This window comes from Mobula hypostoma, chromosome 3 (assembly GCF_963921235.1).
Source record: "Mobula hypostoma chromosome 3, sMobHyp1.1, whole genome shotgun sequence".
In the NCBI taxonomy this organism is placed as follows: Eukaryota; Metazoa; Chordata; class Chondrichthyes; order Myliobatiformes; family Myliobatidae; genus Mobula; species Mobula hypostoma.
In genome coordinates, this window is record NC_086099.1 from 189,034,099 (window position 1) to 189,061,538 (window position 27,440).

General features: G+C 39.2%; 2 protein-coding genes across 12 annotated transcripts in view; one reads left to right on the forward strand and one right to left on the reverse strand.

The window, feature by feature from the left end:
• Positions 1-15,040, forward strand: part of pdss1 (prenyl (decaprenyl) diphosphate synthase, subunit 1) — a 38,610-nt gene extending 23,570 nt beyond the window's left edge. The window contains exons 4-11 of the mRNA XM_063044287.1: positions 1,637-1,764; positions 2,278-2,419; positions 4,541-4,652; positions 4,740-4,849; positions 8,702-8,782; positions 8,868-8,981; positions 12,930-13,010; positions 14,884-15,040. Coding sequence (XP_062900357.1) covers positions 1,637-1,764; positions 2,278-2,419; positions 4,541-4,652; positions 4,740-4,849; positions 8,702-8,782; positions 8,868-8,981; positions 12,930-13,010; positions 14,884-15,024 — 909 coding nt within the window. The 3' untranslated portion in view covers positions 15,025-15,040. The remainder of the gene's footprint in view (positions 1-1,636; positions 1,765-2,277; positions 2,420-4,540; positions 4,653-4,739; positions 4,850-8,701; positions 8,783-8,867; positions 8,982-12,929; positions 13,011-14,883) is intronic.
• A 76-nt stretch (positions 15,041-15,116) lies between these two features.
• abi1a (abl-interactor 1a) overlaps positions 15,117-27,440 on the reverse strand; it is an 88,416-nt gene continuing 76,092 nt past the window's right edge. For 6 of the 11 annotated variants that reach the window (XM_063044279.1, XM_063044285.1, XM_063044281.1 and 3 more), the window contains 2 exons: positions 24,632-24,817; positions 15,117-16,697 (listed from right to left, as the gene is read on the reverse strand). In XM_063044279.1, coding sequence (XP_062900349.1) covers positions 16,522-16,697; positions 24,632-24,817 — 362 coding nt within the window. In that variant the 3' untranslated portion in view covers positions 15,117-16,521. Of the gene's footprint in view, positions 16,698-24,631; positions 24,818-26,254; positions 26,342-27,440 lie in introns of all 11 variants that reach the window. The other 5 variants (XM_063044278.1, XM_063044283.1, XM_063044276.1 and 2 more) reach the window with 1 other exon arrangement.

Sequence of the window (27,440 nt, forward strand, 5' to 3'; positions counted from 1 at the left end):
AACAATTGTCAGCTAAGTATAGCCTACCCAAAACCCACTTTTTTCGATATTTACAAATTAGAGACTTTTTGCATTCTCAAGTACGTACATTTCCTAAAAGTCCAGATAAGGATATACTTGATACAATTTTTAATTTGAAACCCTTCCATAATGGATCTATATCTAATATTTATGGGATGTTGGGAATGAGAAATATTCCTTTAGACAAAAATAAAAATCTCTGGAAACAAGATTTACAGATTGCAATTTCTGAGGAATGAAATTTTTTAATTGGTTAATACTTCATCATTATGTGCCCGTCATTCCCTTCTACAACTTAAAGTGGTTCATAGGGCCCACGTGACTAAAGATAAGCTCTCTCGTTTTTATTCGGATCTATCTCCCTATTGTGATGGATGTAATAATGGAGAAGTTTCACTAATTCGTATGTTTTGGACTTGTCCCGACTCTTGAAAAATATTGGAAGGAAGTATTCCAAATTTCTTCGGTGTTTTTTTTAAAGTAAATTTTAAACCTAATCCTTTGACTGCCTTATTTGGTATTGTTGGTGGAAATGATATTATTTTGGAGTCACAAGATTTGCATATTTTGACCTTTATTTCTCTTAAAGCCAGGAGGGTATTGTTGCTTAAATGGAAGGATGCCACTGCTTACTCATACTCATTGGTTAAATGATGTTATGTCATGCTTAAATTTAGAGAAGGTTCAATTTCTGAACCTAGGCAAGATTTTTTAACATTGTGCAGACCTGTTTTGAATTATTTTCAAAATCTTTGATTTGCTATTAAGCACAACAATATGTTTTATTATATGATAAGAATTTTTTCCTTTTCTTTTATTTAACCAAACGGCTGTTTTTTTTTCTGGTAGTGAGTTTAGATTTTTTTTGTATAATAACATTATCTTTTCAATATCATGTTTAAATTTAATGTATACAGATATGGGGTAATGAGATTATATTTGATTCCAATATATTGTAATCGATATATATCCTACTGTACTCTATTCTTTTATGTATGGAAATATTTGTTTGATGATGAACTTCATTAAAAAATAAACTACAAAAAAAATTGAAAAAGAAAAAAAAGAAACCTCAGTCAGTGCCATCAACACTGAACAGTCAGCCTCTCCATCTCCATCCTAATTTAGTTGTTTCCTTGTTCTTTTCACTCTTCCCTGAAACTTAAAATATTTTTGATTACAAATTTTCCTAGTTCTGATGAAATATCTGATTGAATTGGATCTTCAGACCTGTTTCTTTTTCACTCAATCCTTCCTATCCCACTGAGAATTTCCAGCACACATTATATTTCAAATTTTCATCTACAATATTTTGTTTTTCAGCAAGAGCAAGACTAGACTGGGGTTATTTGTGAAAGGACACAGTAACTTTTATTCTTGAAAATCCAGTTAATCAGTGTTCTTGCATTCATGCTTAATGTGAAACTGTTCTCTAAATGGCTTGCTATCTTCATAAGATGAACCACGATGGGGATCAGAGGTAGTGTACAGCAAAAACTTGGTTTGTGATCTTTCAAGCTAAGTTTTAAAATACACAATTCTTGGAATTCCACTTGGTGAGCATTTATTTTCTTGTTTGTTATTTCTAATTGTGCATGTGTGATGCCTTTTTCAGCTATTAGCAGTCACTTCAGATCTGAAGGAAATATGTGATTATTATTTTGATGGAAAAGGAAAGGCATTTCGACCCATGATTGTGATATTAATGGGAAAAGCATGTAATCTCCATCATAGTAAGAGAAGGTAAGTAAATTTCACACCCTTTAGTTGAGTCAGATTATTGAAGGAAATAGTTCCTTAAAAATATTTAGTATAGTGCTAATTTATAGCAGTGTATAAATTGCTCATCTTGATCTTGATTGGGTTTTGGATTGGTAAGTGGCAATGTTACTAATCAATTCCCTTATTGCTAGTCTAGCCAGTATGAGCATTTAATCATGTGATGAACTTAGAACTTTTGGTGACTACTTAAATATTTTTAACAAATTAACCTAGAATTTAGTTTAGTAAAGGGACTTCTAGAGTGGCATAGCTTCCCTAATTGTCTTTGACTTGTTGCAAAATAGCTTGGCCAAAGTTCCTTTTTATGTATGATTTTTTTAAATATAATTTGGTTTATTGCAATTGCACATTAATGAGAAGCAGCAAGAATTTCTTGAACTGAGTCAGTTGTCTGTAGTGCCCAAAGTAGTACTTTTCATTAACTAAACGTTGATTTTACTATTTTTGTTTCTTTTTCCCCTCCATACTATTTAGGGAATTGTCGAAAAGCCAGCATTCTGTAGGTATGATTGCAGAGATGATCCACACTGCCAGCCTGGTGCATGATGACGTTATTGATGGTTCCGAAACTCGACGGGGTAAAATTACTGTAAATAAAATCTGGGGTGAGAGAAAGGTGAGTATAACTGCGTTGGGCTTAAGGAAATGACTCAAAGTGAACAACCATGAAAATTTATAATACAAGCTATTATCTGTAAAAGGTTAATTACATTTCACAATGGCATGTCTGTTCTGGGCTGAGTGGTGAAAGTAGGTTGATCCTCTATTGTGCGTGTCTGAAATCACTGTCCTAGTTGAGTGGAAATACAAAAGCCATCATAGCATTTCCTTTGGAGACATTCAATTTGGCTTCTGTTTTTCTGGCTTGGGAGAAAGACTATTTAGTTATCTATGGCTGTAAAGCTTAAATTGTCTATTTGGATAACTAGAGAGAACAAGCTTACCTGATAATTGTTGTGCCTTAATTTAAGTCTCGTCAGCCTCTAAATGAATAAAAATGTCCACTTCTGGTACATCTGTGTTTAAAGCCTAAAGGTGGGGTGAAGCTGGAACAAAGGGAATATTCCTGATGGGTTAATGTGGGGGTAAATTGTAGAGTTAATTTGATTGTCCAGTTGGGCAGAAAACAATGGAATGAAAGCAACGTGATGAAGTCTGTTCTAGCTTTTTCTTAAAGACCAATCAAAGGAATGTGCAAAGATGCAGATTATAGGGCTATAGGTCAGGCTATGCTAATAGAGAGGACAAAATTAAATCAGTATTACACATGCCTTTCGGAAGAAGTCTAAAAGTGAGTTATCTGAAGTTCAAATCAATATTGTACAGAAGCTGCAGTGTTCCCAGAGGCAGGCAGTTGAAACGGTATGGGAAATTGAAGAGGCAAGCAGCTGGGAGCTCCAGGTTGTCCCTGCAAGCTGAATGCAGTTACTCTACAATTTTCTTTTACCCAGAAGTCAAATATTGCACCAATTGAAATGATGTCGGGCGGGTGCCAGATCAAAGACAAATACCAAATTAATGGTTTCCATTAAGGAAGTGATTTTAAATTGTTTTGTTGGATTACAAATCAGTGTAATCCATTAAAATATTTCATTAGTTCCCTGTTTAGCATTTGAGATAAATTCCTAAGAGCCAGTGCAATTGGTGCTAGGAGGGATTATGTATATTTATAAAGTATCAGCTGCTGATTGCTCTGCTGTGCTAGGTCTCTGATTGAAGCTCAACCCTCTGGCATTTCTGCAGCATTGAAAGTTATCTTGTTGCATGTTTTTTATACTGAGCTACTAAGGCAGTGTGCAATGGCTACTTGTGAGCCATGGAAGACACTGTGGCTACTCGGGTGTGCATCTTCATCAATATACATGGTAGGCCATTGTTGGGAACTAGCAACAAACTGTCGACTGACTGGATAGTGTAGTTTCTTGTGAACTGTTGGCTCTGATGGAAGCTGGCCCAAACAATGCAGCTTCCATCATATCAGTGAAGCAGCCACTGCTTATCTCTAGCAAAAATCATCCAGGGTGTACCTGAGACCTACATTTCTGTGCTGAGGAGCAACACCACTTGTCCCACAGATGTCCTAGCTTTTCCATTTTGCCTTGGTAGTTCCCTCCATGTCAATCTGAAGAGCAGTGTAATCAATTTAATCAAATTGTGAGAGCACCACTGGAGAGCCAGAAGCCAAACCAGGTTCCCAGTGTTCAGCCCAATGGATTATCTCAAAGTAAAAGCAAGTTAATTCAGGACACTGTTACGTGGGGCACCAGTTTTAAGAGGTATGGTGCTGGAATATTTTGTGGTTACCCCATTATGAAATTCTTAGCATATTTATAAACACAGACATCTTGAGCTTATTAGAAAGGTAAGCTAATGTTGCAAAAAAGTATATGGGATTTTGGTGACTAATAAACAAATGAGATCTTTATCAATGGCTTTATCAATGAGATTTTTGAAAAATGAAAATAGAAGAACGGAGCTTAAATTAAGAGCAAATTCATTGTCAAAACTAGATGCAAATAGAGGCAAAATGTAAGGTAGGACAAATTTCTATTAGTATTATGAGTTAAATAAAGATTGAAGGAGGGGAAACTGGGAAATTAAACTCATGAACATTTTTTAATTAGTGAAGATTTTTCCAGATCAGTGTTAAATTTTTAGTGCCAATTTCAATTCAGCAAGATTTGTAATAACCTAAATTAATGGTAATAAATGAAATTTTGTTTTCCCTTCATTATAGGCAATTTTGGCTGGAGACTTTGTTCTCTCCGTAGCCTCCATGGCTCTTGCCCGCCTTGGTAACAACACTGTAGTATCCATTTTTACTCAAGCAATTGAAGATTTGGTGCGAGGTTAGTTTAAAAGTAACTTGAAGGTATAAGCGTTCAGTGGTCAATGGTTTGTTAATCTGTACTTCTGTTTTCTCTTTTTTTTTTAAGGGGAATTTATGCAGCTGGGTTCTAAAGAAAATGAGAATGAGAGATTTGCACATTACCTTGAGAAAACATTTAAGAAGACTGCAAGTCTTATAGCGAACAGTTGTAAAGCAGTATGTACGTTCTGTCTCAAGTAAAGCAACAGGAATTGTGTTTGGCAGTTAAGTCTGTATTAACGTACACTTTTAAAACCATATGAACTAGTTCAGGGGTGTCAATATTTTTAAAAATAGAAATTATGAACTCTACTTGGTCACCGCATATCTCAATTGTTCAGTCATTCCAACTGTTAAGTGGCTTAAAGGCTAGAATAAGGACTGAATATATTTATTGAATTGACTTTATTTCTTGCATCGTTCACATACATGAGGAGTAAAAATCTTTACATTATGTCTCTGTCTAAATGTGCAATCATAGTAATTTATAATAAATAGAACAGTTAATGTAACATAGAAATACACCCAAATCAGTGTGAGTTCAAGTCTGATGGCCTGGTGGAAGAAGTTGTCCTGGAGTCTGTTGGACCTGGGTTTTATACTGCAGTACAGTTTCCTGGATAGTAGCAGCTGGAATAGATTGTGGTTGGGGTCACTGAGGTCCCCGGTGATCCTTCGGGCCCTTTTTTCACACCGGTCTTTGTAAATGTCCTGAATCATGGGAAGTTTACAACTACAGATGCGCTAGGCTGTCCACACCACTCTCTGCAGAGTCCTGCAATTGAGGGAAGTACAGTTCTCATACCAGGCAGTGATACAGCGAGTCAGGATGCTCTCAGTTGTGCCCCTGTAGGAAGTCCTTAGGATTTGGCAGCCCGTACCAAACTTCCTCAACTGGCTGAGGTGAAAGGGGTGCTGTTGTGCCTCTTTCACCATCCAGATGGTGTGTACAGACCACGTGAGGTCCTCGGTAATGTGGATGCCGAGGCACTTAAAGCTGTTTACCCTCTGAATGCTAGATCCATTGATGTCACTAGGGGTAAGCCCGTCTCCATTCCTCCTGTAATCCACAACCAGTTCATTTGTTTTTGCAAAATTGAGGGGAGGTTGTTTTCTTGACACCACTGTAGATGGAGCTCATCAGCCTGGGAAGGCAGTCCATCTGAGAGGGGGAAAACTGATTTCAAACCTCCGCTGCCTTGCAACCATACCCACTCATGGGAAAGGTTTCAGGAGTAAACCCTGAGGACAAATCCGGAGCAGGAGTCCCTAAGGCAGTCCGACGTTGCCTTCAACCTGGTTCTGGCAACTCCTGCAACAACATTGGTGCAAAGCTGTGTCGGCCTTTGCCCTTACCTTGGACAACATCGGTGTCGTGGAGAGGGGAAACTTGCAGCATGGGCAACTGCCGGTCTTCCATACAACCTTGCCCAGGCCTGCACCCTGGAGAGGACACTGCAGTAGACTTTCCAGGCGCAGAACCATGATCTCACGAGACGAACCGATGCCACTGTGTCAAAGAGATGACTTCTTCTCTGCAGGCCACCTCGTAATTGTTTGAGATTAGGCCAATTTTGTCAGCAAATTTAATTAGCAGATTAGAGCTGTGGGTGGCGACAGTCATAGGTATACTTGGAGTAAAGGAGGGGATTTAGTAAACAACCCTGAGGGGCTCCTGTGTTGAGAGTCAGAGGAGTGGAGGTGAGGGAGCCCACTGTTACTACCTGCCAGTGATCTGACGGGAAATTCAGGATCCAGCTGCCCAAGGCAGGGTCAAGGCCAAGGTCTCTGAGCTTCCTGTCAAGCCTGGATGGAATTCACTTGATCCTTTTCCTGGTTTTAAATTGTTTTTTTCTCTTTGCCTCTCTCCAGTTGCATCCTCTACCTTAATGATGTTCTCCAGTCACCAGAACATTCTTTACTGTCTTACTAGATAGACATTGAGTATGATTAGCATTTATTTAGTTTATGGCATGTATTCAGCCCCCAAAACTATTTTCAAGTTTTAATGTCTCATTTTCCAAATTGAGTATATTGAAGTAGGATTTTTGAGCTAATCTACAACACTGTCAAATCAAAAATTCCAAAACCTATCAACAATTTACTAAAAATTAAAAATAAAAATTGAGGCCAAAAGTGTTCACCCCTTTATAATTACAATGCTAACTTTCCTCGGGTGCAATACAATTTGTTCATGTAGAAAACTGGAGGTGACCTGTTTTCAATTAATTCATGAAAATAAATGCCCCCCTCTGTAAGGTCCAACAGTACAGTGGATTTTCAACAGACCAAACCAAAGTGAAGACAAGAGTATTCAAGACAAGTTGGGGAAATAACAGAAGCACAAATCTGGGGAAGGGTACAAGACCATCTCAAAGGCACTGAACATTCCTTCGAGCTCAGTGCAGTCCATCATGAAACCACAGCCACACTGCCTAGGTCAGGCAGCCCCTCTAAACTTAGTCACCAGAGAAGAGTGCCACTTGGAAGGGAGGCTACTGTGATGCCAGTAGCCACTTTGAGTGTGCTACTGAAGTCAGTGGCTGCAACTGAAGATGAAGTTTGTGATTCCACCATCTAAATCTTTGCAGAAGGAGGATATGTATGGAAGTGGCAAGGATGAAGCCTTGGCTGAATTTAAAAAAACATTCTTAACCATAAAGACTTTGCAAAGTTACTTAGAAAATACTGTAAAAATGTGGAAGGTATTGTGGTTGGATGAAACTAAAGTGGAACTTTTGGCCTCAACACTAAGTGGTATGTGTGGTATAAATCTAATACTGCACATCAGCCAGGTAATGCCATCCCTACTGTAAAGTATGGTGGAGGTAGTATCATACTATGAGGGATGCTTTTCAGCAGCAGGCACTGGAACTTTGGCCAGGATTGATGGAAAGGTGAATGCTGTTAAATACAGCTTAAACTGGGGAGGATGTTTGTTTTTCTGCAGGACAATGACCCAATGCACACTGCCAGAACAACTGTGCAGTGGCTTCAAATGAAGAAAACTGATGTCCTTGAGTAGCTCAGAGTCCTGACTTTAACCCGATTGAACATCCCTGGCAAGACCTCAAGATTGCTGTCCACCGCCACTCTCTAACTAACCTAGCGCAGCTTGGCCAATTTTGCAAGAAGAATTGGGCAAATCTTGCTATATCACGTTGTGCAAAACTGATAAGAGACTTGCCTTAAAATACTACTGGCTGTAATAACTGAGCTTTCAACTAAGTACTGATCAAAGGGGATGAATACAGTTGAACTGCTGGACATTTCAGTTATTGAAATTTTAGTTTTTCATGATTAACAATTTTCCCTGTTTTTATCTTGGCTCTTCTGTGGGAAAAGGAGCAAGTGATTCACAAAGATTTTCAGTTAAATTGATCAAAATCCATGGTTGTAATATCATTTGTGAAGAAAGGGTTGTGGGCTGAACACTTTTAAAAAGCACTGTATATACAGGGAAGCCCTAATTCTTTCCTGTCTTCCTTATACAAAATTAACACTGTAGATTGTTGCCATTGAAATGTGGTTTACATCAATTAATTCACTCCAGGCAAGTCAAACTGGTCTTAGTGATTCAGGGTTTTTTCAAGATACAGTCATACAAAGTCATGAGGGGCAACAACAAATGAATGAACGATCTTTTTCCCAAGTTAGAGAAGCCTAAAACTAGTAAATATATTTTGAAGGTGAGATGGAAAAAAATTAAGGGGACCTGAGAGACAAGATTTTCAGTGCTGGGTATGTGGAAAATGATGAGAGAAGTGGTAGAGGCAGGTACAGTTAGACTGTTTAAAATACATTTATACTAGTACTTTAATAGGAATAGGGGATATGGGCAAAACAGGCAAATGGGACTAGCAGCTTGAACAGGTTGAGTGAAGTGTATGATAAATGCTTTTCAGATTGTGAAATTTGTTGCTCTTGAATTAGAAGAAATCAATCTGCCATTTAAAAGTTCAAGTGTTATTGATTTACAACTTAACAGTCAAGGGATATCACTATTGAATTCTATTTCTTTTAATCCAGGTATCTATACTTGGTAACTGTGATCCAGAAGTCCAGGAAATTGCATACCAATATGGGAGAAATCTTGGAATAGCTTTTCAGGTAATGTTTTCTATCTATTGTAGCATTCCTTGCACAAGATGACAATCATTTTTAAAATTAATTCCTAATATCATCTGTGTTTTAGTTGATAGATGATGTGCTGGATTTCACCTCATCTGCTAATCAATTAGGAAAACCTACTGCTGCAGATCTAAAGCTTGGATTGGCAACTGGTCCAGTGTTGTTCGCTTGCCAGCAGGTAATAATTATTTATAAATACATTTTAATTACACAAGTAACTTCTGGAGAGAGCTGGCAGCTAAATTTCTCAAAGTTTGAGGTTCCAGAAAACTAGATTTGCATCAAATTTTATTTTATTATTTTAAAATAGTACATCAGGTTGAATTGAACCAGAATTGAATTGTTTTGTTGCACAAGTCATTGGTACAGGTGAGGACCTAGCATACCATCGCAAAATAACAGCAGCTGCTACTTAAAACTAGTTTAAGGTATGAGTGACAAGTAACAACCAAGGGAAATGAAAACTGATGACATTTTTAAACTTGCAACCCACAAGATTTTTGGATGCTGCAGTGCATAATAGTAACTGAATCAAAAGGACAGGTGGCACCTCTTGACATCATTACATGCTCAATAAAAAAAATAATTGACGGGGACTTTCTTGGTGAGTGAATTGTTACTAAACTTGCTGTCATTACAAAATCTATTATCCTTAACATGCACTATAACTCAAAGGATGGGAAAAGATGTCTGCTTAGAGCCTGAGGCTGCTGCAGAATATGCAAATCACTCGAGTTGATCCTATATGCAAGCACAATAGAATGTATTAAGTGTGGATCTGTTTTTTGATTTTAAGAGTAATCAACTAAGCCACAGTGAAAATAGACACTTTAGCAAACAATCGCATGTACTGCAGTAATTTTTTCTCAGTTTTTATAGCCTCTTTAAGATGGTGCTTTTCTTTTAGACTACAATTTTGACATGCATTTCTAACTCTTGCCATCCCAAGTTACGAAGGCAGAATTTGTAGTAGAATCTGCAACTGCTTCATCAGCCTCAATGCTGGTTTAGTTTTTGTTATGCTGAAGTATAATGAAAATAGAAAAACCTGCAAATGCTGGAAATCTGAAATGGAAAATACTGGATGTAAGGCAGCATTTGAGAAAGAGGACCAGTTAGCGTTTCAGGTCTAACACATCAGAACTGGAAAGAAAACAAGTTACACAAGAGGTGGGGGAAGTGTGAATAGGAGTAAAGCTTTTAAAAGGCAAGGTCAGAGTTGTGATAAACTGAAGCCATTGGGTGGTTAAGTTAAAGTGCATAGAAAATTTTTATCAAAGTGCATATGTCACCATATACAACCCTGAGATTAATGTTCTTGTGGGCATACTCAGCAAATCTATAGAATAGTAACTATAACAAGATGAAAGAAAAATAACCATAATAGAATCAACGAAAGACTGTCCAACTAAGGCATTGAACCAGAGTGCAGAAGATAAACTGCAAATCTAAATATAAATAAATAGCAATAAATAACAGGAACTTGAGATAGAGTCCTTAAAGTGAGATCATTGGTTGTAGGAACATTTCAATGCTGGAGCAAGTGAGCAGAGTTAACTCCTTTTATTCAAGAGCCTGATGGTTGAGGGGTAGCAATTGTTCTGAACTTGGTGGTGAGAGTCCTGAGGCTCTTCTATTTTCCACCTGATGGCGGCAGTGGGAAGAGAGCAGGCCTGGATGGTGGGGATCTCTGGTTGCTGCTTTCCTGACACTGTTTCATGTAGATGTGCTCAATGGTTGGGAGGCTTTACCCAACATGTACTGGGCTGAATTACTAAATTTTGTAGGATTTTTCTATCTGAAATCTTTGGCGTTTTCATACCAGGCTGTGATTCAGAGTCAGGTTTATCATCACCAGCATGTGACATGAAATTTGTTAACTATGCAGCCAGTCAATATACTCTCCACTACACATCTATAGAAGTTTGTCAAAGTTTAGGCATCATGCCAAACCTCCACAAACTCTGAAGGAAGTAGAGGTGATGCCGTGCTTTCTTTGTAATTGCACTAATGCTGGGTCCAGGACACATCCTCCAAAATAATAACCCCTAGGAATTGAAAGTTGCTAATCCTCTCCACCTCTGAACCTCTGGCATCCTTCTCCTGAAGTTTATAATCAGCTCCATGATCTTGCTGACATTGAGTGAGAGGTTGTTGTGACAGCACTCATCCAAATTTTCAATCTCCCTGTTTGTTGATTCATCACCACCTTTGATTCGGTCCACGACAGTGGTGTCATCAGCAAAATTTGGCATTGTGCTTAGCCACACAGTCCTAGGTGGAAAGCAAGAAGAGCAGGCAGCAAAGCACATAGCCCTGTGGCACACCTCTGCTGATGGAGATCATGGAGTAGATGTTGCCAATCCAAAATGACTGGGTCTACAAGTAAGAAGGTCTATGATCCAATTGCACAAGGGAGTATTGAGGCCGAGGCTTACTGATTACTTTTGAGGGGGATGATAGCATTGAATGCTGAGCTGTAGGTTGATAAAGAGCATCCTGATGTATGCATCTTTGCTGTCCAGATGTTCCACGATTGAGTGAAGAGCCAATGGGATGGCATCTTCTGTGGACCTGTTGCTCCAGTAGGCAAATTGGAGTGGATCCAAGTTGCCTCTCAGGCAGGAGCTGAATGCTTCATCACTGATCTCACAAAACACTTATTCACTGTGGATATAAGTGCAACTGGGCGATAGTCATTGAGGCAGGTCACTCTTCTAGGGCACTGGTATAACTGAATCCTATATGTAGCAGGTAGGTACTACACTACTGAAGCAAGAGTTTGAAGGTTTCAGTGAACACACCTGCCAGATGGTCAGCATACTTCTTTAGTACATAGCCTGGTGCGCCAGCTGGTTCAGATGCTTTACATCAATTCACCCTCCTGAAAATAACCTGCACATCAGCTTCAGGGACTGGGATCACAGGGTCATCGGGGTTGTGGGGGTTCGCGATGGTTCCTCCATGTTCTGACAGTCAAAGCGAGCATAGAAGGAAGGCACTGAGCTCATCCGGAAGCCGAGTCCTGCTGTCTTCCATGTCACTTGAGTTAACTTGGTGGTGTTAGCATTCAAGCCCTACCACAGCTGCTGAGCATTGTGATAGCTTTTCGGAGATCATACCTGCACATGTAGCCTTCTTGGTCTCTGGACTTGAATGCCTCTGATGTGGCCCTCAGCAGATTTTGGATCCCATGGTTCATCCAAGGGGGAAACACCGAATAATTTGGCAGGGATCTACAGCTGTTTTAATAATGTGTTACAACCATGGAGTATTTATTCAGATCTCTAGCTGACAGCTTGAACGCAGCCCAGCCCAGTCCACTGACTCAAAGCCATCCCATAATCATTCCTGACTCCCTCTCGTTTTCCAAATTGGTGGAGCCTTGCTTCCTAGGTTCTGCTTGTATGCAAGGAGGAGAACAACCTAGTGATTCGATTTACCAAAATATGGTCTGACCAAGGAACAGGTAGGCACTCCTCATCTTAGTATAGCAGTGGTCATATTGGGACCTCTGATGCTACAAGTTATAAGCAGGTGATAATTGAGCAGGCTTTTCTTCAAACAAGCCTGGTTGAAATCTACAACTACGATTTGAAATGCATTGGGATGGGCTGTTTCTTGTTTGGAGATGGCATCATACAGTGTCGCGAGTACTTGATTATAATCCTTGGCCAGGATTACATCTGAGAACTAGAGGTAAATAGAATGGACAGCATTTGGGTGTACCAAGTTGAGGGAGCGTGAGTATGACAGAACAGCCATGTCAGAGCACCAACAAAAAGTTGAGGTTGTTAGAATGTAAAAGAACACCTAAAAGCTTTGAAATGCAGAGTTCAAGGAAATGCCCAGTGAGATGGGACGTGATAGATGGAAAGCCTGCAGCAGAACTGCCCACTTTTGACAAAATTGCCTGAAATTGTATGATTCAATATAGAGTTCACAAGGTCACAACAAGCAGGGAAATGTCAGAGTGAACATCAATCCTTATCAACAAAGAGCTAGAGCAAGGACAGACATGCCGTAACTGAAGATTGATTAATGGAGAATATTTCTGCACCTTAATTTTGGGTATTAGCAAAATTAAAAATATGTAAATGTTTCAACATATGCTTGTCCTTTTAAGTTTCCAGAATTGCAGGCTTTGATAATGAGGCGCTTCAGTTCAGATGGGGATGTAGATCTGGCTTGGGAATATGTACAACAGGTAAGCATTGGTACAAAAACTTTACTCCAGTCCAGTACAGCACAGCTAATGACTGGGGAAGCGGGGCTCGGGTGGGGGGGGGGGGGAAGAAAAGAGGTTTCTCCTCATCAGTAATTAGATTGCAAGGAAGCAAGATACTGTATTAGTAACTTTGGTATGGAATCTACATGGGATTGCTTAAATATGCAAATACAATATTTTAACCAGATGACCTGTGGCAAGTTGATTGGTTTCAGTGGAGAAGTATAGGCACAAAACTACATTTTAAACAGTTTGACCAATAAAAATAGACATACAAAATTGCCTTTGAGTTGCAGTTCCTGTGCAATAAGGATACTGTTCATGAAGGTGTTGTATACAGTTGAAATTCACCATGCAAGCGGTTAACCAAACTTAGTGAAAGATCTGCTTAAAAACACTTCATTGACAGTTATAGTCCCATTTGGTTTTCCTCCAGATCCACTGATCAATAAGCGTAGATTTGGGGTAAAGGATCTGTAAAATTGTTATGATGAAAGGCTATTGAGTTGCTTCTATACAGATGGTGTGTTAAGTCGAATGGGTTACAGCTTTGATTTCTAGCAGCTGCAGTATTGCTTTTAAAGTGTTAGGTTGATAGTCCTTGATGGCTTATTCTAATAACTTCCAATCTAGCACAATCTCAGCACGTCCTAGGATGTGGTTAACAACTGTACTCCAAGTCACCAGGGTCATTAAGGGAGATACACAAGTCTTGTTAAGGGAATAGCCTGGAAATCAGTAGTATGAGAAGGATAAATCTGTTGAATAATTTAAAATAACGTAGAGGTCAGTGGCAAGAATCCAGTAATATCCAAAGCAGCTGGAGGTCAGGGAGAGGCAATGAGAATTGGGTTTTTAAAATCAAGGCATTCCTTAATTGGAAATGTGAACAGTAATAGTTCAAGTTAAAAATGGATATTAGAGGTTAGATTCTGCAAGTTAACTAAGGATGACTGGTCGGGAGTGTATTGAAAGAGCGAGTTTGATGATTTGAAAAAGGCAAAAGGAAAAGTTAGAATGCTTGCAGTAGTAATTGATAACGTGCTTAAATTAACTGGTCAGTTCAGTTCAAAGTTGATGTGTAAAGAAATAGTCAGGGCATAGTCTGTACCAGAAACTTATGACAGTGGATGGAAGTTGACAGATTCCTGGGACTGGATGGGATATACCTCAGGTTACTACAGCAAGTGAGGGACGAGATTGCTGCACTTTCGGCAATGATCTTTGTGGTCTCACTGGCTCATAGTAGTACCAGATGATTCAAGAGCATGTCTTACGAAGATAGGATGAGCAAGCTAGGGTTTTTCTCTTTGGAGTAAAGGAGGATGAGAAGTGACTTTATATAGGAGAACATGGTAAGAGGTATAAATCAAGTGGATAGCCAGAGGCTTTACTAGGGTGGAATTAGCTAATATGAGGGTGTCTAATTTTAAGATGATTAGAGGAACATGTAAGGAGAAGTCAAAGGTATCTTTACACAGTGCTGGGTGTGTGGAATGCCATGCCAAGCTAGATACATTAGGGACATTTGCACGTAGAAGATAGAAAAATGGGCTATGGTGGGGGTGTGGCGTTAGATTGATCTTGGGCTAGGTTAAAAAGTCAGTACATCATTGTGGGCTAAAGGGTTTGTACTGTGCTGTAATGGTCTATGTTCTAATTCAGTCCTGGATGGAAAATGGGGTAATTCAAACTATGGATGAAGAGACTTAAGTTGGCTTTGGGCAGTAAGGACAGGTGGATAAGGGTTGGGAACATTAACACGGGTTACTGAAGAAATTTTCTTTCATACAAGATCAAATGTTTGATATTAAGTAGGCTAAAACCACTAATTCAACTTCCTTTCATGTAGAGTGATGGTGTTCGGCAAACTTGCTACCTCGCACATCAATACTGTCAAGAAGCTATCCGACAGATCTCTATGTTGTATCCTTCACCAGAAAGAGATGCTTTGATTCGACTTACAGATATTGTATTAACTCGGCACAAATGAGCGTGAAAGATCTCTACACCACTTGTGGCAGCTATTAAGATTGCAACTCAATTATCAAAAATTCCAAGTTGAAAGCCAAGACAGCAAGTTTGTTTACATTTTTGACCATGTACATAGCCTATGTAGAGAATGTTGTTGATCTGTTTTTGACCTCCAATGGCCTTTGAACACTGTACAATTCAATTTTAATTAGCTGTCCATGCAAAACAAGTTTTTATACTGAATGATTTATTATATAAAAGACTGTACATACAATTTTAACAGGTTATATACAAATTAAAAGAATGTTTTAAAGATGAAATTGAAGTTGATAAAACATCATAAGGCAGAAGTTAATAAGAAAGCCTCAGCATTACAATGTATGGCCTCAACACTGTGCCCTTTCAAAGCAAATAAATTTAGCTGTAATTTTGTTTGTACATTTTTTTTATTAAATCAGGCTCAAGCACTTTAGAAAATTAGAAAAATGTGGTACAAGAAATTTTAGAATGCCTCAAAAACTGGCACTGGATTAGCACCTGTCCTATTCCCTTTAGGCACAGGTCAAGATATGACAGTTCTGATCTGTATCAATTTGATTACAATAATTATGCACAATAGATTCTTGGTTTCTTATTAGCTTCACCATTTGAAGCAGTACTTTCAAAGAACAAACACTACCTACCAGAGGAACACAACTGAACACTGATTATGGAATTGGAGCCTTTCAGGACAGAAGATTCAAATATTTACTAAGGAATTTAGTAATACCCTTGAAATAAGTAATATTTTGCTGGAAAACAATCTTTCAAACCTGAGCCACCAGGTGTCAGAAACTGTTCTTAAAAAATTGTACAGTAGAATTGCCTGTTTCCACGTTAGAACCGAGCTAATAATTTCTTCACAGGAATACTATTCTAGAGGTTAGTAAATTATTCAATAAAATTAATCAGGACTATATAAACCCAATGATCCAGACAATTTCCACTGTACAATAAATCAACATACCTGACTGCACTTTGGTTCACTTTGTGACTACAGATGATTTTTCCCATTAAGTACATTTTATCAATACAAAATGTTTTACCTGTTAAGTACAAATTACTAATGTACTGTTTAGAAGACACCCAAGCTTTATCCACAACTGATTATAGACTCGTGACAGTTCATGAGATTACAATTTGAGTGCTCACAGAAATGAAAATTACAACATATTGGAAGCATTTCAGGTTAAAAAATGAATTGGCTACAATACATAAATTTGTTTACTTTTATGCATGCTATCAACAAGCACTAGTTGTAATTTAGGAATGACCTGAAGTCTCACGGAACTTTAACTAGCACTTACATTTTCACTTAGTGCCAATCTTGTTGTATTTTCAGTCTACTCACATCAGTATCATGCTGAACTCAAAAGTAATGGCATCCTTGAAAAGACTTCAATATATCCTCCCCAATTAACCCATAACCCCATATGCTTAGGCTTGCCTCTGAATAAAGAAAAGATGCAGGTTTTCATCAATCTGCATAGTGCATGATAGGCTCCACATAATTTCCAGGAAACAAACCAGTAATTCCATTGATGACACCTTCATACCAGCCATCATCATTCTTCTTTATAACATAAATGATTGAACCCTCCATGAAGGACAACTCATCATCTTTATCCTTTGAGTAGTCATATATTGCCACAACTGTTTAAGACAAAAGAAGATGTTATGAAACACCAAAAACCACAAGGTTAAGCCCAATATTAAAAAATAAATCTGAAAGCTACTGTCATTTCAAGTGCATTAAAAAATACAAAGCAGAAAGCAAAATACTTACCTCCATTCACCTTAAAATCATACCCCCTCAGTATTAGCCACTTATGCCCTGGGTGAAAGCTTCTAGCGATCTATCCATGCATCTTACCTTTTACACCCATCAAGTCACCTCATCCTCCTTCACTCCAGAGCCCTAGCTAACTCAACCTATCCTCATAAAACATGCTCTCTAATCCAGACGAAATCCTGTTAAATCTCCTCTGCACCCTCTCTAAAGCTCCCCCATCTTTCCTATGAGGCAACCAGAATGGAACACAATAATCCAAATGTGATCAAACCAAAGTTGTATAGAGCTACAACCTAATGAAGGCCAAGACACCACACACCTTCTTCACTACCCTATAAATTTGTGTGGCAACTTTGAGGGATTTAGGGGCCACAAGATGTCTCTATTCCTCCAAACTGATCAAGAATCCTGCCATTAATTCTATATTCTGCCTTCAAATTCAACCTTACAAAGTTAATCACTTCACACTTCTCCAGACTGAACTCCATCTGCCTCTTCTCACTATCAGCTGTCCTCTACATTATCCACTCCACCAATCTTCATGTGATCTGCAAGCTTACTAACCCACCCTTCCATTTCCTCATCCAAGTCATTTATGAAAAAGGACACTGATGGTCACTGACCTTCAAACAGAAAACAGACTACCTACTACAACCCCTCTGCCTTCTATGGGCAAGCCAATCCTGAATCCACACAGCCAGTTTCCCTGGATCCCATGCTTCCTGATTTTCCAAATGAGCCTACCATGGGGAGCCTTGCTGAAATCCATATACACCACATCCACTGCTCTACCTTCAATGTGCTTTGTCACATCCTCAAAAAGATCAATCAAGCTCGTGAGGCATGACCTACTCCTCACAAAACTATGTTGAATGAGAAATGCATTTCCAAACACGTGTAAATCCTGTCTTAAGAATTTTCTCCAATAGTTTGCCTACCACTGAAATAAGACTCATTGGTCTACGATTCCCAGGGTTATGCATACTCCCTTTCCTGAAAAAAGTAACATCTGCCAGCCTCCAATCATCTAATACTACTGTGGCCAGTGAGGAACCAAAGATCATTGCCAAGGGTACACAACCTTCCCATGGTAACCTGCGGCATGTACTATCTAGGCCCAGGGACTTAGCTAACCTAATGTTTTTTAAAGGTCCCAGCTCATCCTCTTTCGTAATGACGACATGGTCTCACAAATCAACCTGCTTTACACTGTCCTCAAAAACATTGAGGTCCCCATTGCTGATGATTCCTAGAGTATTCATGGAAAGATCTCCCCTATCTTTCAATGGCACAGTTCCTCCTCTATCTGTGATCGGTTCTACCATCACTCTTGTCATCCTGTTCTTCACGCATGTACAGAACATCTTGGGATAATCCCTAAATCTTGCTTAGCAAGGCCTTCTCATGCCCCCTTTTAGCTTTCCTAAGACCATTCTTAAAATCCTACCCGCCAGCTCTCTGGAGCCCCGTCTGATCCTTACTTACTAAACCTTAAAAGATTCTTTCTTTCTCTTCCCTACATCTCTCAGCAACTATATAGTGTCTTCCCCTACCATTCTTTCCCTGCCTCAATTGGACAAACCTAACAAGAACCACATGTGACTGTTCCCTAAACAACCTCCATATTTCTGTTGTGTATTTCCATAAAAACATCCATTCCCAATTTATACTCCCAAGTGACTGCCTAATAGCATCATAATCCCCCTTAACACCAATTAAATATATTAACATAAAGTCTGCTCCGATGGCAAAGGTGAGGGAGTTGTGGTCACTGTCGCTGAAATGTTCAACCATCAAGAGATCTATAACCTGACACACTTCATCAACTAGCATCAGATCCAGTATAGCCTCTCCTTGAGTCAGCCTGTCTAAATGTTGCATCAAGAATCATTCCTGGACACACCTAACAAATTCCACTCCAACTAAATCTTCTGCCTTATGAAGGTGCCAATCAATATCACAAGACCACAAGATATTGGAGCAGAAGTAGGCCATTTGACCCATTGAGTCTGCTCCGCCAGTCAATCATGGGCTGATCCAATTCTAAAAATCATCCCACACCCCTGCCTTCTGGGGTGTATACACTGGAATTTAGAAGGATGAGAGGGGATCTGATTGAAACATAAGATTATTAAGGGACTGGTCATGCTAGAGACAGGAAACATGTTCCCGATGTTGGGGGAGTCCAGAACCATAGGCCACAGTTTAAGAATAAGGGGTAGACAATTTAGAACAGAGTTGAGGAAAAACTTTTTCACACATAGAGTTGTGGCTCTGTGGAATGCTCTGCCTCAGAAGGCAGTGGAGGCCAATACTCTGGATGCTTTCAAGAAAGAGTTAGATAGAGCTCTTAAAGATAGCGGAATGAAGGGATATGGGGAGAAGGCAGGAAAAGGGGACTGTGGATGATCAGCCATGATCACAGTGAATGGTGCTGGCTCGAAGGGCTGAATGGCCTACCCCTGCACCTATTGTCTATTCTCCCCATACTCTTTGATGCCCTGGCTAATCAAGAACCCACCTATCTCAGTCTTAAATGCACCCAATGACTTGGCCTCCACAGCCACTCATGGCAACAAATTCCACGTATTTACCACCACCTTACTAAAGTAATTTCTCCGCACCTCTGTTCCAATTGGATATCCTTCAATCCTGAAGTCGTGCCCTCTTGTCCTAGACTCCCCAACCATGGGAAATAACTTTGCCATATCTAATCTGTTTAGGCCTTTTAACATTCAGAATGCTTCTATGTGATCCCCCTCATTCTCCTGAACTCCAGGGAAGCTGCCAGATACTCCTCATACAGTAACTCTTTCATTCTTGTGAATCTTCTCTGAACCTTCTCCAGTGTCAGTATATCCTTTCTAAAAATAAGGAGCCTAAAACTGCACACTATACTCCCAAGTGTGGTCTCACGAATGCCGTAACCAGCCTCAACATCACATCTCTGCTCTTATATTCTATACCTCTAGAAAAGAATGCCAACATTGCATTCGCCTTCTTCACCACTGACTTAACCTCAAGATTAACCTTTAGGGTATCCTGCACAAGGACTCCCAGAGTGATTGCTCCCTTTCTGTTTTTGACCTCCATCCACAATGACCCAGTCAACAACCCTTCCAGAACATTCGCTCTTTCTGCAGCTGTGATACTATCCTGATTAGCCATGCCCCTCCCCAGCACTTAACTCCCTCCTGTGCCTTTTGAAACATCTAAATCCCATGAAATCTAGCAGCCATCCCTACCCTTGTAACAGCCAAGTCTCTGTAATGGCTATAATGTTGTAGTTCCATGTAGTGACCCATGCTCCAGATTCTTCTTGCATTAAGATACACTTCAACCCAGATCACTAACTGCAATTTTGCCCCATCTACTGCTTCTCCTTCCTCACAATATCTCGACATGCTGCTTCTACCTGTAAACCAATTGCCCCATCTTCTGGCCTGTCGCTCTGGTTTCCATCCCCTTGCCAAACTAATTTAAACCCTACCCAATAGCTCTGTGGCAAACTTGCCCACAAGGATAATGGTCTGTCTGAAGTTCAGGTGTAACGCATACTTTCCCCAGAAACCACAGAAACTACAGCACAGAAACAGGCCTTTTGGCCCTTCTTGGCTGTGCCGAACCATTTTCTGCCTAGTCCCACTGACCTGCACACGGACCATAACCCTCCATACACCTCCCATCCATGTATCTGTCCAATTGATTCTTAAATGTTAAAAAAGAACCCGCATTTACCACCTTGTCTGGCAGCTCATTCCATACTCCCACCACTCTCTGTGTGAAGAAGCTCCCCCTAATGTTCCCATTAAACTTTTCCCCCCTCACCCTAAACCCATGTCCTCTGGTTTTTTTCTCCCCTTGCCTCAGTGGAAAAAGCCTGCTTGCATTCACTCTATCTATACACCTCTATCAAATCTCCCCTCATTCTTCTACGCTCCAGGGAATAAAGTCCCAACCTATTCAACCTTTCTCTGTAACTGAGTTTCTCAAGTCTCGGCAACATCCTTGTAAACCTTCTCTGCCTCTTTCAACCTATTTATATCCTTCCTGTAATTTGGTGACCAAAACTGAACACAATACTCCAGATTCGGCCTCACCAATGCCTTATACAACCTCATCATAACATTCCAGCTCTTATACTCAATACTTTGATTAATAAAGGCCAATGTACCAAAAGCTCTCTTTACGACCCTATCTACCTGTGACGCCACTTTTAGGGAATTTTGTATCTGTATTCCCAGATCCCTCTGTTCCACTGCACTCCTCAGTGCCTTACCATTAACCCTGTATGTTCTACGTTGGTTTGTCCTTCCAATGTGCAATACCTCACACTTGTCTGCATTAAACTCCATCTGCCATTTTTCAGCCCATTTTTCCAGCTGGTCCAAGTCCCTCTGCAGGCTCTGAAAACCTTCCTCACTGTCTACTACACCTCCAATCTTTGTATCATCAGCAAACTTGCTGACCCAATTTACCACATTATCATCCAGATCATTGATATAGATAACAAATAACAATGGACCCAGCACTGATCCCTGTGGCACACCACTAATCACAGGCCTCCACTCAGAGAAGCAATTCTCTACCACCACTCTCTGGCTTCTTCCATCGAGCCAATGTCTAATCCAATTTACCACCTCTCCATGTATACCTAGCAACTGAATTTTCCTAACTAACCTCCCATGCAGGACCTTGTCAAAGGCCTTACTGAAGTCCATGTAGACAATATCCACTGCCTTCCCTTCATCCACTTTCCTGGTAACCTCCTCGAAAAACTCCAATAGATTGGTCAAACATGACCTACCATGCACAAAGCCATGTTGACTCTCCCTAATAAGACCCAGTCTATCCAAATGCTTGTAGATTCTGTCTCTTAGTACTCCCTCCAATAACTTACCTACTACCAACGTTAAACTTACTGGCCCATAATTTCCCAGATTACTTTTCGATCCTTTTTTAAACAACGGAACAACATGAGCCACTCTCCAATCCTCCGGCACCTCACCTGTAGACAGCGACATTTTAAATATTTCTGCCAGGGCCCCTGCAATTTCAACACTAGTCTCCTTCAAGGTCCGAGGAACACCCTGTCAGGTCCCGGGGATTTATCCACTTTAATTTTCCTCAAGACAGCAAGGACCTCCTCCTTTTCAATCTGTACAGTTTCCATGATCTCACTACTTGTTTCCCTTAATTCCATAGATTTCATGCCAGTTTCCTTAGTAAACACAGATGCAAAAAACCTATTTAAGATCTCCCCCATTTCCTTTGGTTCCACACATAGCCAACCACTCTGATCTTCAAGAGGACCAATTTTATCCCTTACAATCCTTTTGCTCCTAATATACCTGTAAAAGCTCTTTGGATTATCCTTCACTTTGACTGCCAAGGCAACCTCATGTCTTCTTTTAGCCCTCCTGATTTCTTTAAGTATTTTCGTGCACTTCTTATACTCCTCAAGCACCTTATTTACTCCCTGCTTCCTATACACGTCATACAACTCCCTCTTCTTCTTTATCAGAGTTGCAATATCCCTTGAGAACCAAGGTTCCTTATTGCTATTCACCTTGCCTTTAATCCTGACAGGAACATACAAATTCTGCACTCTCAAAATTTCTGCTTTGAAGGCTTCCCACCTATCGATCACATCCATGCCAGAGAACAACCTGTCCCAATCCACGCTTTTTAGATCCTTTTTCATTTCTTCAAATTTGGCCTTCTTCCAGTTAAGAACCTCAACCCTAGGACCAGATCTATCCTTGTCCATGATCAAGTTGAAACTAATCGTGTTATGATCATTGGAACCAAAGTGCTCCCCTACACAGACTTCTGTCACTTGTCCCAACTCGTTTCCTAACAGGAGATCCAACATTGCATCCCCTCTAGTTGGTCCCTCTATATATTAATTTAGAAAACTTTCCTGAACACATTTTACAAACTCTAAACCATCTAGACCCCTAACAGTATTGGAGACCCAATCAATATATGTAAAATTAAAATCCCCTACCACCACAACTTTATGTTTCCTGCAGTTGCCTGCTATCTCTCTGCAGATTTGCACTTCCAATTCTCTTTGACTATTGGGTGGTCTGTAATACAATCCCACTAATGTGGCCATACCTTTCCTGTTTCTCAGCTCCACCCACAAGGACTCAGTAGACAAGCCCTCTAATCTGTCCTGCCTGAGCACTGCTGTAATATTTTCCCTAACAAGCAATGCTACTCCCCCACCTTTCATTCCTCTGCCTCGATCACATCTGAAACATCGGAACCCTGGAATATTAAGCTGCCAGTCCTGCCCCTCCTGTAGCCAAGTTTCACTAATTGCTACAACATCATAATTTCACGTGTCAATCCACGCCCTCAACTCATCCGCCTTCCCTGCAATACTCCTAGCATTGAAATATATACACCTCAGAAGATTTTTACCACCACTCACAACCTTTCTATTAGTGGATTTGCTTGAACTTTTAACATAATTTATTTTCACCCCAGCCACAAGAGATCCAATAATCCACAAATCCCCAACCAATTTCTCAGCCACACATTCATCTGTTAAATCATCCTATTCTTAAGCCTCACTGACACATGGCACAAGCAGCAACCAGAGGCTCCTACCCCTGAGGCCTTCTTTTTAGCTTCCTACCTAGCTCCCTGCATTCTCTCTCCTTGTTAGCCATTAAAGTACATTATCAAAATATGTATACTATATACAACCTTGAGATTTGTCTTAAAGCAGCCACAAGAAACACAATTGAACCATTTTAAAAAAGACCGTCAAACACCCAATGTGCAGAAAAAAATAAAAACACGAGTAACATTCAGAACTGAAATTCACAAAAGCGAGTCTACAGCTACAAAGCCAGTCATCATTGCAGCTGATCCAGGAGCCCATTGGTTGCAGACCACAGCCTCAGTTCAGTGCAGAGACACGTAAACCTTGTGGAACAGCAAGCTGAACACCAGCCTATCCCTCTCCTCTGGCCCCAACACCCTGACCTTTTCAATCTGGCCCAGTGCTTACATCAACCAAATCTCAGGTCAGTCCTCACTCTTGCATCCAAGGCACAATTTTAAAAAAATCAAGTGCAGTCACATTTCTTTATATTCTACTTATCAACCTATTCTGTGAACAATTTTCTCTCTGCATTCTCTAATTTTGTATTGTCATAACTCAATTTAATAACAAAATGTAACTATCACCCATTAAAGAAAAATCCAACAAAATTCCAGCTACATCCCAGCATGTCAATTGACACCTCAATTTTTTACTATTATTACTATCAGACCAAATCAAATAAAGCAGTGTGTTTTCACAATTTTTTGGTGTGTTCAAAATTGGAGGTTACTTCATTTAAGACAAATGGTTTAAAAAAGTAAATTTACTGCTATAGAAGTATTTTGCCTCAAATTTAAATCTTTTGGCAGAGACCATTTCATCTAAGCTCATTCCTGTAACAAGAGTTTGTGACAAAGCACAATGAAGTCCAACTCCTGCAAGACATTTTAATGCACAGCTCCATTTTATTTTTAATCCTAAGTATGCCCTTGATCATTTGAAGTGATTAATAAAATAACATTTCACAATCATAATCTACCCAATCAACAATAAAAGCTCTAGATGTCAAGGATACGCAGCAGCTCTAAAGGGGAAATGACCCGTGCATTGCCACAAATGACCTTTTCCTCATTACTACCTGGAATTTAAAGTTTTTGATTAAAATTTTGGAGATTCTGCTTCAATATAGTTCATAGATACACTTCCTGTACGTCCTCAAACAAAATCACTTGCCTTTCTCAATATAAGTCTTTGGTGCCCAATGAGGGTCCGAATCAGCATACGGGTCATTGTATTGCACGACTGCTGCCTCTTCATCCTCATAGTCCACAGGGGGTGGAGGAGGAGGAGGTGGGGATTCATCAAACATTGGTAAGTCATCTGGTGGGGGAGGTGGTGGGGGAGTTGGACTATCAGCAACTGTAGCAATGTGAAAATTTAAGAGATATAATCAGATATTTAACATTTTACTCGCAATAAAAACATTTCCAGACATTTTGTATTTCAGGCTTTGCCAAACATGCAAAGAATATCACATCAGTTAGTCATAATCATTTAAGTTCTACATAAAGATATTTAATGCAAGCTGTCTCAGTCAAGATGCAATTCCAAGCAACTTCCGAAAGTTCATAATTCAATGCCTATTATTTTAGTTGTTGAAAGATTGATTCAATTACAAATTTTGTTGCGATTAATAAACGTGTTCAATTTAGTTTAAATCCTTTGAATTTAGGATTTAATAAGACTGAATTGTGAAATTGTTTACAGATATTAAAATTATTCAGCATCTGGACAAAGACCAATTTAGATCATTCAAAGCAGTATGTGATTCTGAAAGAATTATTCTGCAAATCAAAATATTTAATGCATTTCCTTTTTTGTTACAAGGAAATGCATCAAAAAATTCATTAATTCTTTAGATTTTGATGCATGGAGACTCCAAAATTTTCAGAAATCCTTAGTTCTACTTGGAAAGATAGTTGGAAATCTATCAGAAGTATGATATAAAAACACTATGTTATGGGATTAGGAATTTTAAAGCAAATTAATACAAATGTAGCAGTTCAAGTAACTGCTCTATATATTTACACAGAATTCAGTACAAGGAGGTAGTGCTCAGCTTACCATTTATACGAAATTCAAGAATCAATATATGCAATTACTGTCCACAGATGGCAACTTTGTATTCCTAGATTTTAAATATTGACACTGACAATACTCAGCACATCTTTTAGCAGATAAAATCTAAAGTATTCTTTGCACTAATGCAAAACTATACAGCAAGATGAACAGGAGAGAGTTTATTAATTCTCAGTTCTAACACATGCACCTAACAACAGGCTTCCACTAAAAGTCTTAATTAGATGTACAATACACAGAACAATATATTTGAAAACCAAGTTCTGTTGAGTTAATCAAATAAAATTCCTCATTAGAATTTCATTTCATCACCTAAAAGTTTGTTTGAATCAACAAGGGCATAATATTTAAATTATTTGCAATGTATGCAAAAATTTTAGCCTGAAACAAAATCTGCACAAGAGTTTAAGCTATAGTTTGAAAAATCCAATTAAGATTTCAGCAGCAAATTTAATATTTACAGGCCTGATGCAAAATAGGCTGAACCCAAAAGATACACCAGTTGGTATATTAAAATATTAATAGGAACTGAATATTGCACATCAAGAAATAAAGTCAGGGTATGCAACTGAAAATGTAACAAATGAGCAAACAGCTGGTGAAGTGTTCTAAGTGGAAAGTAGCAGTGAAATTTCTAGAACTTGTGAATATGCTAATCATGCAATCTTCTTTCCTTAGATGAAAAATGGATGCATCTACTTAAGCCTTCAAACTTACTGTTTTCTTGCACCCTGGCCACGAAGCCTGTGAGAGGTATCTGTGGAGTCAGTTGAGGCATAGGGGGAGGGGGTGGAGCTAGGGATGCTGGCAAGAACAAAGGCCACATTGGAACAACATGAAGGGTAGAAGAAAAAGGCAAACAAAAAGCTGTCAACCACATTGACTTAGAACATACAATTACTTAACGGGCAGTGCAACCTCATTTCTCCAAAGATAAAAATAAATTTACTTAGAGATAGCTTTAGGAATTGTACTGATTGGAGGATTTTAGAGCATTTTAAGTACAATTGGAAATGTATTCAATTAGTTTCTACACAAGTCTAAATTAAAAGCCAAACATATGTAAATAAGGTGCCACTACAGTAATACTTTATAATGAGGTTCCACTGCATCACATACTTTAGATGACAGAAAAAAAGGAAAACTACATTTGCCAAGACAAAGTTTTTGAAAAATTGATGGTTCCAACATTAACAATTACAAGGAGCTACCCAACTGAAGCTACAGTTATCCAGATGTTCATGAATTTATTAGTTTTATAAACAGCCTTCTAACTACAATGTCTTAGCCTGGACAGAAAACAATCTGGGGATTTGCTTCAGCAAGCTTCTGTCTGTTAGTTGAAGGAAGGAAGGGAGTATGTCCCAATGCTTTCACAAGCTAAAGGAAACCCTGCACAAAGAAAATGCAGCTTGTTGACTAGAATGCCAACAGTATCAGCTCAGTATCTCAGCAAAGAGAGAGTAATGTGATTTAAATTGCTAAGAAATGTAGTAGTTAATATGAAATGAAAAGTGGTTCACAAAATTATCCAGTTCTCTTTTCTGCAAAGTGAATATGCTTTTCCAAGGGGTTAACATCTATAATACAGCACACAGACCAGGTTCAAAATAAAATTCAGGTAAACCAAAAAGTGAATTTACTAACAGTAGGCTGCATTCACATGGTCAAAGGAAAAGTTCTGAATGTCCAGTAGGAGGAATGAAACATCAAGTCACAATTATAACAGAACTGGAAGGACCAGACCATGAAAAACATGAAAAACACACTGCTACAGCAGCAACGAACAGTTAGAAGGTTTCAGAAGAGTTCAGAAAGTGATTTTGCAAAGCCAAAAAGAATAATTTCTTGTGAGAGGATAATTTCAATCTCAAAAAGAAATTCCAAGATCATTGCTCCTTTA